Source organism: Aegilops tauschii, chromosome 1 (assembly GCF_002575655.3).
Source record: "Aegilops tauschii subsp. strangulata cultivar AL8/78 chromosome 1, Aet v6.0, whole genome shotgun sequence".
Classification (NCBI taxonomy): domain Eukaryota; kingdom Viridiplantae; phylum Streptophyta; class Magnoliopsida; order Poales; family Poaceae; genus Aegilops; species Aegilops tauschii.
Window position 1 is genome coordinate 183,263,608 of NC_053035.3, and position 19,022 is coordinate 183,282,629.

The window sequence follows — 19,022 nt, forward strand, 5'->3', positions numbered from 1 at the left end:
CCGTAGGTCGCCCGCAGCAGGGGTGCGGGCGCGAGTACCCTGGAAGTTGGCGATGAAACGCTCGCGCAGCTCATCCCAGGAGGAGATCGATCCCACCGGGAGGTTCAGGAGCCACGAGCGCGTGCCATATTTGAGGGCCATGGGGAACCAGTTCGCCATGACCTTCTCGTCGTCGTTCGCCACCTTGATGCTCAGCTCGTAGAGCTGGAGGAAATCAGCAAGATCGGGGGTGCCATCGTAGCGTGGAGGCAGATCCAGCTTGAACTTGCCGGGCCAGACGACGGGAGCTCTGGGGTGAACGCACAGCACCCTGCCGCGCTCACAGGGGCCTGCCGCGGAGGGGCAGCCTGGTCCTGATGCCCGCGCCCGGCTACCTCTGGCGGCACACGGTCTTGACGTGGCGGTGCTAGGAGCGCACGCGCCTCTCCTTGAGGTCATTGCACCACCTGGCAGCTTTCTTCATCGCGCGCCGGCACCCTGCGCAGCGGGTCATGCTGGGGGGCCTCACGACTTGGCTCGGGGACGACATTGCGCCAAAGAGGATGAGGAGGCGCACCGTGGGCCATGTCACCTGCCTGAGATGGCGGGGGAGGCAGCGAGCGAGACGGCGCAGGAGCCTCTCCAGCGGAGCTGACGAGCTCGGCGATGCGGCCCAGCCAATCCTCATAGAGGTCGTTGGCCGGACGATAGCGCAGAAGCTCACGCGCCATGAGCAGCACAGCCTGCGCGTTCACCGGCCCGCGTCGAATATGGGAAGATGACGCCATGGCCGGAGTGGGAGATGGAGTGTAACACCCACGATGCGGCTATATCTCCCACGTGTCGAGGCACGACTTAGAGGCATAACCGCATTGTAGGTTTTGTCGCAAGAAGGGTCATCTTCACACAATCCCATGTAATGAACAAGAATGGGATAAAGAGAGTTGGCTTACAATCGCCACTTCACACAATACATAAATAAATCATACATCAATCAGAGTACACACATAGGTCCGACTACGGAACCAAAATAAAAGAAGACAACCCCAAATGCTAGATCCCCGATCGTCCCAACTGGGCTCCATTACTGATCATCAGGAAACAAAACATAGTAACGACCAAGTTCTTCATCGAGCTCTCACTTGAGCTGGGTGGCATCGCCTGCACTGGTATCATCGGCACCTGCAACTGTTTGGAAGTATCTAGTGAGTCACGAGGACTCAGCAATCTCACACCCGCGAGATCCAGACTATTTAAGCTTATGGGTAGGAGAAGGTAGTGAGGTGGAGCTGCAGCAAGCACTAAGCATATATGGTGGCTAACATACGCAAATAAGAGCGAGAAGAGAAGCAACGGAACGGTCGTCAACTAGTAATGATCAAGAAGTGATCCTGAACTCCTACTTGCGTCAAACATAACCCAAAAGCCGTGTTCTCTTCCCGGACTCCGCCGAAAAGAGACCATCACGGCTACACACGCGGTTGATGCGTTTTAATTAAGTCAAGTGTCAAGTTCTCTACAACCGGATATTAACAAATTCCCATCTGCCACATAACCGCGGGCATGGCTCTCGAAAGTTTATACCCTGCAGGGGTGTCCCAACTTAGCCCATTATAAGCTCTCACGGTCAACGAAGGATATTCCTTCTCCCGGGAAGACCCGATCAGTCTCGGAATCCCGGTTACAAGACATTTCGACAATGGTAAAACAAGACCAGCAAAGCCGCCCGATGTGCCGACAATCCCGATAGGAGCTGCACATATCTCGTTCTCAGGGCAACACCGGATGAGACATCCTACGAGTAAAACAAGACCTCGAGTTTCCACGAGGGGGCCCCGCAGTCTACTCAGTTCGGACCAGCACTTAGAGAAGCACTGGCCCGGGGGGGTTAAAATAAAGATGACCCTTGAGTCTGCAGAACCCAAGGGAAAAGCGGATAGGTGGTAGCAAATGGTAAAACCAAGGTTGGGCCTTGCTGGAGGAGTTTTATTCAAAGCGAACTGTCAAGGGGGTCCCATAAATCACCCCAACCGCGTAAGGAACGCAAAATCAAGGAACATAACACCGGTATGACGGAAACTAGGGCGGCAAGAGTGGAACAAAACACCAGGCATAAGGCCGAGCCTTCCACCCTTTACCAAGTATATAGATGCATTAATTAAATAAGAGATATTGTGATATCCCAACATAAACATAATCCAACATGGAGCAATCTTCATCTTCACCTGCAACTAGGCTGAGCAAAAGCGGTAACATAGCCAAACAATGGTTTGCTGGGAAGGGTGACAAAGGTTAGAGGTGGTTTCATGGCAATTTGGGAGGCATCATATAGCAAGTGGTAGGTAGCGCAGCATAGCAATAGAGCGAACAACTAGCAAGCAAAGATAGAAGTGATTTCGAGGGTATGGTCATCTTGCCTGAGATCCCGTTAAGAAGAAGATCGAATCCATGAAGAAGACAAACGGACATAGTCGAACGAATCCTCACAACTCCGGAACGAAACCGAAGCTAACGAGAGAAGCAAACCGGAAAGAAGCAAACAACATAGTAAACAATCATCACATAAACATGGTATGATGCACAATCAAGTATGATGCATGTCCGATTTAATGAGGCATGGCATGGCAAAGTGCACAAACAATACTACAAATTAAGTGGAGCTCAATATGCAACAAGTTGCATATTGAAGAAACACCACATCAATTATTTAGTTCTCTCTCGTTTATGTACCCAACAATATTAACTGTTGATTAACATGGCAAGAGGTGAGGCATAAGAAAACTACCTATCTAGGCAAGTTTAAATGAGGCCGGAACAACAAACAACAATTCCGGAAAATCCTCATGTGCATATTTTAGATTTGGTACTGTTCTGCCCTATACACAATTTTAGAGTTGTTAAACATGCAAAGTAGTGTCACCATGTTAAACTAGGCATTTTTCTACCCCATTTACATATAAAGTTTATTTAAAATGGAGCTACGGTTATTTAGTTATGAAATAAATCATTTTAACATGCTATTTATGCAAAATTAAACAAACAGCAAGTTAAACATTTCTAACATGGATGAAAGTAGCATATTATGAAACTAGATGAAATTCTAAGCACTTTTCATATATAATGTTTTTACATATGATGCACTGTTAAAGAGTTATTATATGCATGATGTTTGAGGGTTTTTCTGTAAAACTGCAGTTTTCAGGAAAATGCTAAATTCGTAGAGACTGGAAAAAAACATCCACGGGCCGAATCTGGGCGGACAGAGAGGGGGGCTGGAGGGCTGCTCACCCATGGGCTCGACCCAGCTGGGGCAGAGGGAGGCCGGTTGAAGGGGAGGCAGAGGTGGACGCTGGCCCTTGGCGAGGCAAGAGGAGGCCCACGCGCGGTCAACGGGAGGTGTCGAGGTAGAGGCATCGCCCTCCTCTGTCTGAACTGGTGCTGCTCGATGCAGCGAAGGAGACCGGCGGCTGGGCGACGGAGTGAACGAGATCCGGTGGAGGAGGCGACGGGCGCGCAGAGGTGGAGCGGTTGCCGGGACTTGGCGAACTGCTGCTTTTGCTGCGGCGACGAGGCAGCGAGGCGAGGGACTTGGCGCTCGAGACGGACAGGAGGGCGTCGTCCTTGTCAGGAACCGTTGAAGACGATGGCGACAGGGACTGCGGCAGGCAACGGCGCAGCTTGGGCACCGAAGGTGGGGACGGCGACGACTTGGCGAGGCGGCGCTAGCGGGACTTGGGGACGAGCTCCCGGCAACGGTGCGTGATGCAGGGGAGGAAGACGAGGCACTGGCGACTCCGGCAGCGCAGCTGCTACGGGTTGGAGCTGGGGCCTCCATGGCGGCACTACGAGGACAACAGAGAGAGAGAGCAGCGTGAGAGAGAGAAAAAGAGAGAGCAGATGGGGAAGGAAGGGAGCAGGGCACGGCGGGGAACCCATCTCTGGCGAGGTTATTGCTGCTGGAGGTCGCCGGCTCGGGCGAGGGTCGCGGGCATAGGGCGCCTGGTCTCGGGTCATCGGCGGCCGGCCGGCGCGACGTGGCAAGGAGGTGCTCGGGAGATGGGGAGCCCGATCCAGAGCGAGGGAAGCTGCCGGAAGGCCCTGGCTGGCACGAGGAGATCCCTTGGATCTTCATCCGAGGGTGGAGAAGGGGAGCTGCGGGCTGGAATGGATCTGGCTGGTGGTTGGCTCGATGGGGAAAACGAGGAAGGTGGAGAAGGTGGCGGCGGCATGGGGATTGATGGATGGGACATCTCCCTAAAATTTAGGGTTTGGTCTGATTTGGTTAGGGGTTGCCCACTATATATAGTAGGTGGCTAATATGAGAGGGGATTAGCCCCTAGATTTTTATCGGACGGCTTCGGGTGGTCTAAACAAAGAACGGATGATGTTTAGGATAACTCGGGATTGTTCCGGACCCACTGGTCATGACCGTGCGGTTCGGGGAAGTTTTTGGACAAGGCAGCAAAGAGTGTGGGTTGTGCGGAGAGGTTATGCGGCCAGACAAGAGGGAAGCAAAACCCAGTCGATCTGAGAAAGGACACCGAGATGAAGGAGAAGCGGCACTATGAACGGATGCAAGTTTTATGAAAACATGAGAATGCAATGCTCATGATGACATGATGAATGCAACAAGCAAATAAAACACACGGCAACAACGAAAAACAAGGAAGGCATCTGAAGCGTCGGTCTCGGGGCGTTACATGGAGTCGCGGTGCAGCCCTCGCGACGCACGGACGGTGGCAGCGACGAGTCCTACTGCTCGCGGGCAGCAGGGTCGGTGGCGGCGTTAGCCACCGGAGAGGCAGAGCGGCAAGGTGGGCCGTTGCCCATAGGTGTCGTCTAAGCGACACGAGCAGCCCGGCGCTCGGCACGGACACGGCGAGCATCAGCCATTGGAACGACCGGACGGCGGTGGAGCAAATGGTGGAAGAGAAGCTTCGACACGCCCCTACCTGGCGCGCCAATTGTTGGATTCAGGGCTCCGCAGACCCAAGGAAGGGTTCGAACTCTGGGGCGTGTGCGAAGAACTCATCCTCCTCAGCCAACCAGTTCGTCACCCCCACGGCCTAGCTCGATGAACAAGAAAGGAAAGGGACACAGCAGTTTACCCAGGTTTGGGTCACCTTGCGGTGTAAGACCCTACTCCTGCTTTGGGGTGGATTAGCCTCGCATGGGGCTGAGGATGAGCTAGTACAAAGGAAGAACAACCTCAGGAGGTCTGTACCTGTGTGGGTATGAGCTTAGGATTCCCTCTCCCTTCTCTCTCAGGATTCGGATCCTTCCCTACGGTGATGTCTAAGCTATATTTATAGTGGCCTTGGTCCTCGTCCTTCAAAACGAAGGCGGGAAGGGATCCCACAGTGGCCAATTTTGAAGGGGGACAGGTAGTACATCTTATCCCGACGAAAGATGGTCTTCGCCTGCAAAGCTTCTGGTCGTGACGTCGTCGTGGGCTCGGCGATGACGTCCGTCCTGCCGTACTGGCGGTCTTGGTCTTGTTGCACTGGAATGGAAACCTTTGGGTGATTCCTCGGGACCCCGCGCCTGAGCTTGCCTCCTTAGCACCAAAGAGGAAACCTGCTACCATGCGCCCGCTGGCGCCCGCCTGGCCTTGGTCGTCATGGCTTGCGTCACCTCAACCTCATGAGATGGGCGCCTGCATAGGAATCTCCGCTCCTCAGGAGCCAGCCTGGGGAGGCCGCTCCCTCCAGAGGTCTTGGCGTCGTTCGCCTCGCGAGGGTCTTGTCTTGTTGGTGCTGAAGATGGGTCGTATCAGGCCGTCGATGGAGCCACGCCGTGGGCCGCAGGCAGGCAAGTCTGGGTACCCTGGTTCCCAGAACGCCGACAGTTACAAACAAGGTCTTTGCAAAAGATCCAAACGCCGGGAGATAGTAAACCAACTCCAGTGTTCATAGATACTGCTCCAGCACAGAGAAACTCAACTCCTACTGATAATAAGCAGATTCCAATGGCCAAAGAACTAGTACGCTCCAGTCCAGCAAAAATATGTCAACTCCATTCTAAGAAGCGTGTGTGTATCATCGCATCATGAAATTTTAGAGCATTCTGGTCATATTTTCTACATGTTTCTGACTCATCTCTTTTTTAGAAAATAAGCTTAAAGGCTAGAAGACTTTCTGCACTGGGATTGTATTCGAAGAAAGTATCTTGCGGGAATTCTCTGTGCTCCAATGCTGATGTAAGTACCTGTTATATATCACTATATTTTTATATCAGCATGTATTTTGTTAATCGGCATGAATCCAACCTTTATCTGATCTAAATTTAGTTGTAGCAAAATGTATAATTAAAGGCGACAATGTTGATTTTTGTAAGGAAAACTGCCTGGTAGTTTACTTACTGGGCTGCATGAGTGTACTATCTCATATCATGCACATTACTGAATTGTAGTGTTGTTCTGGTTGCTCATTCGTTCATTGTGTTAACGTTGCTTTCGTATTAGACGAGCGGCACAACTGTCGATGGAGCCGGCGCAACCAACGTGTCTGGAGTAGCAGGTGGCGCCCCCGCGGACACGTTGGGCAGGGCAGCGGCAGCCGAGGGTCGACCAACAGTGGCCGACATCATGCATGCAAGGTTGAGGACGAGCGATCGGATGGCGTTACGGCACCAATGACCGAGGCGTAGAAGAACAGCGTAGCGAGAGACGAGCACGCAATGATCTAGGCACATGCGTTTGACCGACGTTGTTTGAACAACCACACCGAGGAGATGTGACGAACCGCCAACTTTTTTGCCCGATCGCCGAATTGTGTTTGAAGCAAGGCAGCCACCAGGAAGGTGTCTAGACGGAGGAAACACAAATGAAAGAACACGATGGTTGAGCATGGGCATCCACTGCCCAGGCGTGGGGGTGACACCATGGACCGCTTGCCTGCCACAGAGCAGCTTGAATGCGATCAACAATGTCGACCGTTGGGACAACCGGCTTGGAGACCGTCACAGGAACAAGATGAGTTGTGAGGTGGCAGCAGTAGGGGTTTGAGCGATTGATTTCAGAGCGCAGACAGCGACAGCAGCGAGAGGACAGGCAAAGAAAGAGATGTGAATCCGCTCCGAGGCAATCTCAAGCTCGTGAAGGATGGCGGTGGCAGCCAGAGGAGAATACAGTGAATTGAAAGGTGAACTGAGAGAGCTACAAAGGCATGAACATGTCCAACTCACCACCAGAGACATGACTAGAAAAACCGAGCAAGCATTAGACGGTCAATGCCCATGGGGCGAACTCAACAAAGGCAACAAGGCGAATCCCGTTATCACTGTGACGGAAGAGGGACATGGGTTGTGAGAAGGCGAGCCAACCATGAGTTTGAAAATCGTAGCCCATTATCGTCACCTACCGCGCAGAGCTGCGCACGGCGAATGGCACCCTGGACCGAAGAGTGATCACGGAGGGGAGGGGAGGTGAGATGAAGGTGGTTGTGGAATGGCTGGGTACCGTCGTAGGAGGAATGGCAGCGGGTGGGGGTGGTAGGAGGGAAGGGAAGGGAAGGGAGGGAAGGTGGAGGATCCATCAAGCTTGGCAAAAACCAACTTTGAACGGTGTTCTGCAGCCAATTTCCATCAGTTCAATACATCCACAAAAAGATACACCCGCGGCATTGACAAGAGATTAAAAAAGAACTTATATAAAACTAAAGAAGACCAAGGCAAGAACAATAGCAGCAGTCCTGGTTGTCAAGGCATCGTACAACATAACAAATGCAGACCAGTGCAAAGGAAAAAAAACAGTATTAACCACAACAGTAAAATTTCAGACTGCACGAGCTGTTGTTGCCATGGTACGGAAAGATGCTTTCCAGAACAACCCGCAGGGTATGTAGAAGGGACAATTTGGACAAAAATGGAAACAAAGGCCAGGGAACTAGTGAGAAGAAGAAAATGGCAATAATAATACAAACAATGACTATGAAGGCATCTCGGCTAGGCGAACTGAGCGTGGAAGTAAAAACTCAGCAAAGATGGGAAAATGTGAAGATGGATAAACACCATCTATATTGTCATTTATGACTTCGCATAGTGCAGGAACCAGTGGGCGTCCTCTAAACAGTATCCAGTCAATATGCAAGTCCTGAGTTTGTCTGTCCCAGCAGAGACAAAGAGCTCTGAATACTAATTTTAGGAATTCTACCGCACCTTGTTTTTCCCCTGCATCACAGCAATCTTCCGTGTAAGATATCTAGAAATAATACGGCTACTTGAGAAGTGAAAATATTGGCAGGTGTAAACTGCAACAGAAACCAACCAGGTTACTGTTTATAATAAATTGATCTCCGAATATTCACCCATGAAAAAATAGGTGATGCAGAAAACCCATCATTGCACAGATAAAATGCATGCATAGTAGTGAGAGATGTTGCTTATGGAAAAATAGCTAAATGTTCTATCTACAATATAATGATACAAATATATAAACTTCAAACAGCACATCCATTACAGCCCCTCCCTTTTATCTTTTCAATTTCTTAATTATAAGATAAGGAAATGCCAATTTTCTCTTGAAATAATCAGTTGAGCTGTTTGGCTTAAAAAACTTAAGAAAATGAGTAAGTTTGGTTATATTTACTTATATTGTAGCAAGATTGCCTTTCATACTGAAGGGGATGTTTTTTTCCTTTGTTTAGCAACTAACCAAGACAGTATGACAACAACTATATTTTCTTCCTAGATATGGGACTGGAAAAGGAGGCATCTGAGCGAAGTAAAAGGGGTACCTTTAAATCCATGATATGTGTGTATCAGTGAAACATTTTTGCGCACACGAGCATTTGGCCAAGCATCTCTCATATCACCCACAACACCATGTTCCCTGTAATAAAAATCATATGGAATTATGTCAATCAACGTAGCAAGGGAGTCATCTAAAAAATAGGAAGGGCTGGACTCAAAACATAAAAGACGCATACTCAAGGAACTATGATCTTATTCATGATTGGGGGCTCTGTCTATACAAATACCAATCATAATAAAGTGGTTAGGTCCATTTCTCGACAGAGGCAATTAAGCATTTCGAAATTACACTAAGGCCCAATCAAACCCAAATACCACTCATCCCTAACCTGATCTGCAATTAGTATTATCTTGCTCACTGTGGAACGACTATGGGGTGAACACATTTGCAAGAGCTGCCTTTGCATAGAAAAACATGGACATATCACACATACGTTTAAGATTATGCATTTGATATGGGCTTGCAAAAAGAGATGGTTCTGCATATGTACTTTGTTAAACGAATTTTAGCTAACGTCGCCAAACTTTGCCCCTGGTTTGGTCAGTATATTTACTTTGTATCTTTCTTTTCGAGTAGAATACTGATGAACTTACTTAAGAGCAAAGTGTACTCACCATTCACAAGCAATTATTTCTTTGTGGAAAAACAGAGAAAATATGATATCTGTGACTTGGTAGTTGCAAGATTCAGGTCTACCATCAATTTTTGCCTCTTCGCTAACATGTTCATCGAAAGATTGAACACTGGGGACATCTCTTGACAATGTTGATGATCAGTGTTATGGGGTTTCCGAAATATATAATATGGTTATTTTTTATTCTATCTACTTTAAAGTTGACTGTTTTCTTTAAGTCTAAGCTAATTATTGTGACTACTGGATTGTACGAGTTATGTGTTTTATTAATTCTGTTGGAACATATGGGAACATGATTTTTAGAAGAAAAAAATACACTTTCGGGATTTCTTAAATACTTGCGGATACTGAAATTTTGGAAATCAAACTTTTTAAAACGTGGCGACTTCATCATATATCAATAACCAAATGTATAGTAGTTTCTGACACCTAAACTCAAACTTTATTTCTGAAATTTGAATGTACAATATCTTTAACTACCTAGGTTACAGAAAAAGTTCAAATCTTTTAAAAATGTTGTTAATGGTACTTTTGCTATTTCTGAAAATATATCATAGATGATCATACACAACATATACGTACAACAAACAGAATCGACACAAGATCCAATACAGCACAGCTATCCAATAAGATGTACTCGGCCTAATACATAATTTGAGATTTACTTCAACCATCGCTCAGACCAATAATATATACTGTGTCTTACAAAAAAAATATACCGTCAAATGCGTATTTGGAAGGAGTTTCCAATGATATAATTTCTATAGCATACATCTAATATATTATTGATCTTATAGATTGTCAAAGTAAATCTTGGAACACATATTAGGCCTTATATATCCGGATGGAGGAAGTACTCCAAAAGAACATCATGCCTATCACATCAACACAATCAACACAATATGTAAAGCCATATCAGCAGTTTTATTACACGGCAGATCAGGTATTTTGAACTTTTATCTTACCAAAATGCTAGAAAGGGTGTTCTAAGAAAATTGTAAAGGTATATGTTATCACATCTTATTTTATATTAACATAAAAGGTAGGTTTTTACCTGACAACCATAAAACTGGAATAAGGAGTCGACATTTGTACAAATAATATTTCTATGTGAACTAGCCATGTTAATCTCAACAAAATTATCATCCTCCAACAAGTTATACCTAGATCTGCCGAGCAAAAAACGTCCCGTCATAGATTCCTTTTGTGTGTTGAAGCCCCCACAATAGATCACAGGCAAGTTGGGTGGCAAAGAAGCTATATGCTGCCACGTAAGCAAAGCACTTCGTCTACGAGCACGAGGGCTATCTTCATCAAGATTTGTATTTACAATCTGGAAACTGAACCCAGGTGGTTCTACTCTTTTGAGTTGAAACGTGTGTACATCATGTCAGTTAAGGCACAAATTTCTTCATGTTCCAATAAATTCCAGTCAAGAGACTAGGAGATGATAGAATAATATAATGACAAAAGTATCATGCAAAAGGATATTGCCCATGTAGCAATGCATGGTGCAGTTGCTCCCCATGAAATGCTTCCTGGCACTGATGGAGATTCTGATAACCAGAAGGTGCCACCTTCTGTAAGCTCCACCTTCATCAAATTCATGGTAGTTCAACTCATATACGAAAAGACATATTATTCATTTCTAGCAGAATAGTATCATGTCAAGGAAAGAAAAACCTTCTCCTTTTCATAGAATATTGTGCAATATTCATCAGTGGTGTCCTGTGAACCTTTTCTTGAAATGCCAAATTGCTCATAACCTGGATCAGTGCAACAGCTTGGTAATTCAGCCTCATACATCCTAGATTGCAGAAACAGACAACACAGCATTGTGCTAGAAAAAGAATAGGTAGCTCTCAGGCCTTTTAGTTAATAGCTAAATTTGGTTCATCTTGGTCAAAGAAAAATGTTTTTCCCTCAAGGCACAGGAAAAGTATATAAGCCCAACAGAAATGACAGATGCGAAGAAGAATGTGCCGCCGCAAGCTCAGGACCGTCGCCGACGGATTACAGGCCAACCGATGGGCACGGGACATACACGGCACGATTGGCATCCATGAGATCGGGCAATACTTACAGCTCTGGCACGCAATCAGCCACACGACCCTCTCCGCCGAGCCAGACCGCCTCTCCTGGAAGTGGAACCCCTGCGGCGTCTACTCTGCCAAATCAGCCTACATCGCCACCTTCAATGGCTCCACGGGCTGCGACCCATGGAAGCTCATCTGGAAGAACTGGGCGCCCCCGCGCGTCCGATTCTTTCAGGCTCGTCCACCTGGACTGATATTGGACGGCTGACCGCCTCGCCCGCCGCGGCCTGCAACACCCCGCACGATGCCCCCTCTGCGACCAGGCCCCCGAGACCATGCACCACCTCATGCTAGCTTGCCCCTTCGCCCGGCAGATCTGGTACGAGGTGCTGCACTGGCTCCGACTCTCCTGCACCCCGCCCGACAGCGAGACTTCTCTCAACGACTGGTGGCACACGGCGCGGCAGCACACCCCAAAGCCCATGCGCAAGGGCCTCGCCTCCGCGACCCTCCTTGTCCCATGGATGATCTGGAAGCACCGTAACGATTGCGTCTTCAACAGAGGATGGCCCTCGGCGACCAATCTGCTCACAAAGATCAAGGACGAGGCCGCCCTCTGGGCCAGAGCCGGCGGCCTAGGGCTCCGTGCCATCGTACCGCAAACATGGGACGTGCACTGATATGCCTCTGGGCACTGTAATTCCCTCCTAGGAGGATTGTAACTGAAACTCTCTTTCTTTCCAAAGCAATGAAATGCAAGCTCTCTTGCGTTTTCTCGAAAAAAAAATCCCATGGTGATCAATCAAATTAAGAATATAAATATATTTGATAATCAGTGCTTCTCAGTTGTTTCATTTTAGACCAATCGTATCATCAAAATATAACACAGAGAACCATATAAGTTTTAGAAAGTGCAATATATACTTCATAAACTCATAGTCATGTAACGGCCACATGTGGCCCTAGGCTCTAACATAAAGGAAATAACACCAGCATTTATTTTTCTGAATCAGAATATAATTGGACTATTCTCGCGTGCAGTTGTAGAAAGGAGATAGAGATACTATCTTTATACTTCTCATATGCAGATAACAAGGGCCTGTTATGTAGTACAACACAAATGAAAAGGGGAGTATACAGATTTGATCCAAGAATTGCTTGGAAGTATGCCTCAAGTGGTTTGACAATGGCTAGCTTATACAAAGCAATCATTCGTAGACCATGAATCCTAGGGCTTAGGGGTGATTACGGCAAGATGAGGTGTCATGAAATTAATGATGACATTGCTAAGTTGTGTTGATAACAAAACACTGGCTACATCCCCTGTGGGTCTATAGCTTGAAGTTCCCTCGATGCCATAGCAGAATCAAGAGACCTACTGGGGATAAGTTCTCCATTCTGATATCGATCGATTTCACAATTGCAAAGGTTTTAGAAGGTACCTATCTACTTGTTGGTCAAGCAGATAGATTTATATATATGCTAGAATCCTGGGATATATTTTTTCCAAACAAAAGAAGGTGCGCAGAAATTTTTACTATACCACACTGTAAAAGGACAAGTATACTCTCAATTTTCCCAATATATTTCCTTTTTATTTTTAGCAATCAGCACGCAACAGCCAACCAAATGCAGCAGTGTAACTGGCCACAAGCTGTGGTGGCAGGAGTAAAGTAACCCAGCAACAGGGACAACAGTACTAGTTAGGAAAAACAAATTAGTTCCTATTCAGTTCAATGAATCTGGTCTAACGCTCGTTCCTTGTCCAGTTGTCTCTATTATACTCCTGTGGCTGATGGTATTTGGGCCAGGGTGGTGGCACCGATGACCTCAGAGATCTCCACAAGTGCTAGTCGTCGCTCGCATGACCGTTCGTGGAAGATGACTTTGGAGGACAATGCCGAGGTGTATCATGGCTCCTTCTCTGCTCCACCTGCACCGGCCAAGGTGCCTGCCGGGACGGCCCTCGTACTCGACCCCCCGACGCACTCGCTGCCGCTTTGGTCAGAGTCTTCCTCATGGTCGTCGCCTCGGAGTCAGGTGCTTGCTGCACCCCTGACGTCCATGCACTGTTCCCCGCCGACTGCCATCGTGGTTGCGGCTGCATCGCAGGCAGACAGGCGGTTGTCGAAGTTGCCTACAACTCCGCGGCCAGTGGCAGCGCCTGGGTGTGCTGTTGTACATTCTGACGCCACCTTTCCCTGATCCGTTGGTGCCAAGTTCGCTGCAGGCCGTCGGTGCGCGTAAAGCGTCGCCGCAGGTTCCTACGGTGACCACGCCAGCTGTGTCAGCCGGTGCGCTGGCAACGCTGCAAGGCGCTGCAGCAGCGTCGATGACTGCCAACGCCTGGTCGTCAAGACCAACACAGACGCATCGCGCCATCGCTGGGCGCGGCCTTGCTGGTTCCTCGGGGCACGAGCTCCCGAGGACTGTTCGGTGTCTTCAGCTGGGCGTGGCCTTGCCCATGGTGTCCGAGGCCACCCCTAATTGTGGGTGTGCACGTTGCACCACATCCCACCTGCAGCCCACGGTGCTGCCGCGCTCAGCTGCCGCTACCAGGTCATCGTCACCTATGTTGGGACTGGGAGGACCGGCGATACTCCTGTTAGTAGCCAGGAGTTGGCTGTTGGCCATCCTCTACTGCAGCTGTCTACGCCGAGGGGTACACTGCAGGTGGCAACTACCTCCTCACCGTCCAACACAGAGGTTGCTGCATTTGGTGGCATCCCCTACACCACATCCATCCACCGTCACTTCAGTACTAGGATTCGAGAGAAGCCTGACCCCAACGACTTGCAGACGGGTCAAGCTATGTGCTCCGGGACACTGAGACTAATTCAGTTATGCTTTCCAATAAGAAGTTTTCGGTTCTTTACTTCTCAGAAGTTGAATTCAGAAAGCTTCGAGACTAGGGGTCTCCTTATGTAATAAGGCATGAGGTGGCTTCATCAATCAATGAGTTGTTGGACTCACAGATCGATAGGGCGCTGGTAATGTTACAAAAAATGGCTGCTGATACTCCCGTCAAGGATGATGGTCCTCATGGGCTCTCAATATTGTATATTCAAGACATGTGTGAGGACCTGAATCCTGACGAGGAAAGGGTACTGGAAAATTATATGGATATTCCTCATATTCCCGTAAAGGCCACTTAAGGCGCACTAGAAAGCAATACGATATTTCTTTTGTGCAACGTAGCACGCAAAACAAATTCAAAAACAGGTTTCACGACCAATGAGAGGAATTTTCTAGAATAGCAGAGGTCTTCATGACTTGGCTAAAAGACAAATTCTAACTGAGATTCCTAGAGGATAAAACTAGGAGTCCGTCGTTCTCATGGAGACTCGAGATACGAACTTCTCGACATGTTTTTTGAGCTGCATATGTGGTGGTCTTGGTTATGCATGGTATGCCTGCCTCCGAGAGGAAGGTCAGGTGGTATTTTGCCAGGTGTGAATTGTTAAGCTGCATGCACTAGCCAACGCAACCAAAAGTCTGAATTGATGGAAAGGGCTAGGTAGTTCACATATACACTTCAACACCACCTCTCACGTGTGACGCGGGAAGTCAACACGTGAATAGACTTAGAGGTATGGCTCAAGAGGCTTATACGTGGACATAGAGCAGGGCAGCAACAATTTTTGAATAAATCGCAAAAGCCAGAACTTGAACTCAAGACCTTAGGCCCTGATACCATGGTAAGCTTCATGCACTAGCCAACGCAACCAAAAGTCCAAAATGATGGGAAGGGCAAGGCAATCCACATGTACACTTCAACACCCCCTCTCACGTGTAACGCGGGAAGTCAACACGTTAATAGACTTAGAGGTATGGCTCAAGAGGCCTATATGTGGACATGGATGCGGCAGCAGGAATTTTTGGATAAATTGCGAAAGCCAGGACTTGAACTCAAGACATTAGGCTCTGATACCATGTTAAGCTTCATGCACTAGCCAATGCAACCAAAAGTCCAAATTGATGGAAAGGGCTAGGCAATCCACATATACACTTCAAAAATGAATTTGTTTTGAGGTCTATCACCGTCTTCTTTGGGCTCAGCAGTGCGACGATGTTGGAGAGTGGGCCTTGTTGCGCCTACTTTGACGGCCAGCGGCATCTGTTCCATGATATACTCGTGGCATGCTTGCTCCTAGGTTCTATGGACAGTACTAAGTCCTCGAACACAGTAGATTTGTGACCTACAAATTGGATCTTATGGACGGAGCTCGAATTCATGATGTCTACCATGTTAGCTGGTTGAAGAAATTCCATGGATGCCACCTAGTGCTGCTCCCTCTCTACCTTTTATAGAAAAGGGTAAGGTAGCTCTTCATAGTCTTCGACGAGGCATGAGCCATGTTCTGATTCAGTGGGCAGGTTCATCAAAGGAAGAGACTTCCTAGGAACGTTTGGCGGAGTTTAAAGCCCACTTCCCTGGTTTTCTTCTCGTGGACGAGCTGCTTGAGGAGGAGAGGAATGATGTTAGGGCATCTCCAATGGTCTTCATCAAACAGACTTCCCCAAATGTCCACGGACACATCCGGACATCCAACCAGGCGAACGCCATCCAATGCTATCCCTAAAAAATTGCATATTTTTACTACCAAGCCATGCAACATTGCATATTTTCACATAGCATAATACATTGACAGTTCATACAAATAAACCTAAATCTACTCATCCGCGTGTAAGGTGAGAATGATGACCCCCGCGCAGGACCGTTGACCTCATCGATCGTTGGTGGCTGGCGCGGATCCGCCTTTGTGGACACGTGTGCCGCTTTGGCATCGTCGTCGTATTGCCGCTCCTTGCCTTCGAGGTCCATGGAGAGGTCTTCGTTGTCGCCGATGATGACCTCACCGTGATTGCGCTCGAACCCTACAAACGCTCTGCACTGACCCCATACCACGTGGTTCTCCGCAAATCTCCAGGTCCATCATGGGCGCGGTCACGGCGACGACATCTGCAAGCTCTGCATCGAGTTGCTCCATGATGAGGGCCCGAACCTGGGTAAACACTTCGTGTGTGATCCCCTCTGGTACTTCTGGTCTCGCACTGCACCCAGTCAATGCACTCCAGGGCTTTTCCTCCTCATCCTCGCCCGAGCTCGAAGGAAGGCTAGCCACAATGTGGGCTGCGGGTCAGGCCTCGGCAGCCCGCATCTCCGCCGAGAACTCCACGAGGTGCTGTGGCATGAGCTGCGTGTAGCACGTTATCTTCCTCAGGCAGCTTGTCGGCTACCCGTCCATGAATGCGGTAGGCAGAGCGGTGAAGCTTCAATGTGGGAGGCAAAGCGGGTCAAAGACTATGGGAGACAACTCAGATTTTGGGTGGGACCAGGGTGTCGGAGTTTGACATGGAGGACGTCCGGACTCCACATGAGCGCCCCCCCCCCCCCCCGATTTGGGGACTTCGGACGCCCGGACCGGTCCGGTCCAATTTTGGTCGGCTGCTTTGGAGGCCTAAAAGTGCCCGGACTGTCTGGTCTAGGCATATAGGGGAGGTTTGGGTGTCCGCGTTGGAGATGCCTTGCGTGGGGGCAATCCTATTTACTTCCATGCACTATTGATTTGCTGATGGGAAGAAGTCAATTCGTAGTAGGATATGATTCCTTTAGGAAGAGAAATAGATGTAGGACTTTCCATAATGTAAGGAGAGGTGGTCTGTATGAAACTTGATCAATCAATTATGTCAAGTCCTTTCCCCCAAGCTCTTCTTTTTACAAACACGAGACTGAGCCGGCAGATCTTAAGATTGACGAAGTCTCCACAGGCACCTCGTAGTCGACGGGCACACGTCATACCACTAAGAGAATAGCGTCAGAAAGCCTAAATAATTCTAGGAAATATGCAAGCACCCGTGTCAAGTCTAGGACTTGAACCCGGGTGGGCTAGTTCCACCACAAGGAACCTAACCATCTAAGCTAGGCCTAGTTCGCCCCCAAGCTCTTCTCTTCCTCCACCATTATCCTTCGACACAGGTAAGACGCCTACCCAGAGGACCTTCATCAGCCCTCGGTCACCTCCAAGCCAAGACTACGCCCTCCAATCCCAGGACTCTAACAAAAACTTTCTCCAATTACAAAATGACACGCATTTGGCTGCACGATTCGTGCAAAAAGATGTTGCTTTGGGTAACTAGGATATTAGCAAATAGATGATAATACCAAGCAGCTTGAAAAATTCATTCTCTATAATGAAGAATATTGATGAATTCAACAGAGCCGAAGAACATTTCCACCAGTTTGCAGCAAAGCCTAAGAAGGTGATATTTGATACTACCCTCGATCGTACGCTCAAAGTACAACGGTCATCCATTATAAAGTAATAGCATGCAAGGAGGACCACGTGGGGGGCGGGAGGGGGGGGGGGGGGGTATCATGGAGAGAGAGCATTACCAGGCAGGCACTGCTGTAGGTAGTCCAGCTGGCACCTCAACCCTGCATATGAGACATGTTATTTCAAGCCTAGAACAAACTGAAGAAGAGGTTGAAATAAAATGGGGAATGTAAGTCATGAAGTCACAGAACAAACCAATGTGAGCAAGAAAATCATGACTCTGGAACTCTAAATACAGAGTGAAGATCCAACTATAGGAACCGAACTTTTTTTTCGATATTGAACCAAACAATTCATTAAAGCTCGTATGGCTGTTGAAGCTAATCCAGACACTCTTTTTTTCTCTTTTTGAAACAAGGAACCCAGACACTTTTATTTGCTACTAATAACAAACCTTCTCCGGACAGTAAGAGATCAAATTCCACGCGTAGTCCGTATGGATACTACTTAAATCTAACAACGGTATAAATCAAATGCACACCTCGACGAATGATTGAATCAACTCAACTACATGACACAAGAGAAGGGAACCATATTCTATAGCAGCCCCGCCCACCTTGCTGGGTGCAGAGGATGGTGGGGGAGTAACTGGTGATGACGCTAACGCAGATGTCGCGGCGCTTCTCCCAGCTGTTAGGGCTCTCGCTCGGTTGATTCCCCTCGTGCAGGTTCAGCGTCATCACCGTGATGGACAGGCTGGTCATCCCCTCTTCTCTCGCTTTCTCACTGTCGCCGCTACGGATTACTATGCAGCGGCTGCAGGTGCAGATGCAGGTGCTCCACTGCAAGGAGGCCGGTGGTTGCTGGCGCCTGGCACGCGCTCGTCGCAGGCCGCCTGCGAGAATATCGCCCGCGATCTGGCGGGGTTGCTGAGGATTTGGGGGAAAACGGGGGGATCAGGGGAGTGCGTGTGACCTTTCCTGTCTTTGAGCCTTGTTTGACTGGTATAAAAATCGAAATATAACTAGTTTATTCTTCGTTTGAGCTTCGATCAGTCAACCGTAAAATTGCGCAGTACGTACGTTTTAGGGCAACTCAACGCGGATCAGCGAATCAGGCGCACAGAATGTCCACACGTTCGTGGATACGGAGCCGGCCATCCAACCACGTGCATCAACGTTCCAGCTCATTTATTTAATACAGTTTTGCTAAAGCACGTTTAGATGTGTCATAAGTATTGCAAATCCTATCATTATCTTACGTGAAGATTGGTATGGTATTTTTTTTCTTTTTTTACTTCTGATGCTTGATGAAGTCACTTAGATGTGTGTCGGAGAAACGAT

At 48.3% G+C, this 19,022-nt stretch overlaps 1 protein-coding gene across 1 annotated transcript; it reads right to left on the reverse strand.

Annotated features, from left to right (window-relative positions):
- Window positions 1-7,733: 7,733 nt before the first annotated feature.
- LOC109786157 (uncharacterized) lies at window positions 7,734-18,731 on the reverse strand. Its single transcript, XM_020344742.4, has 7 exons — window positions 18,296-18,731; window positions 17,799-17,840; window positions 11,049-11,131; window positions 10,857-10,958; window positions 10,529-10,743; window positions 8,715-8,809; window positions 7,734-8,148 (listed from the first exon to the last, which is right to left on the reverse strand). The coding sequence occupies exons 1-7, from the start codon at window positions 18,441-18,443 to the stop codon at window positions 7,907-7,909; spliced, it is 927 nt and encodes a 308-aa protein (XP_020200331.1). The 5' UTR covers window positions 18,444-18,731; the 3' UTR covers window positions 7,734-7,906.
- Window positions 18,732-19,022: the final 291 nt, after the last annotated feature.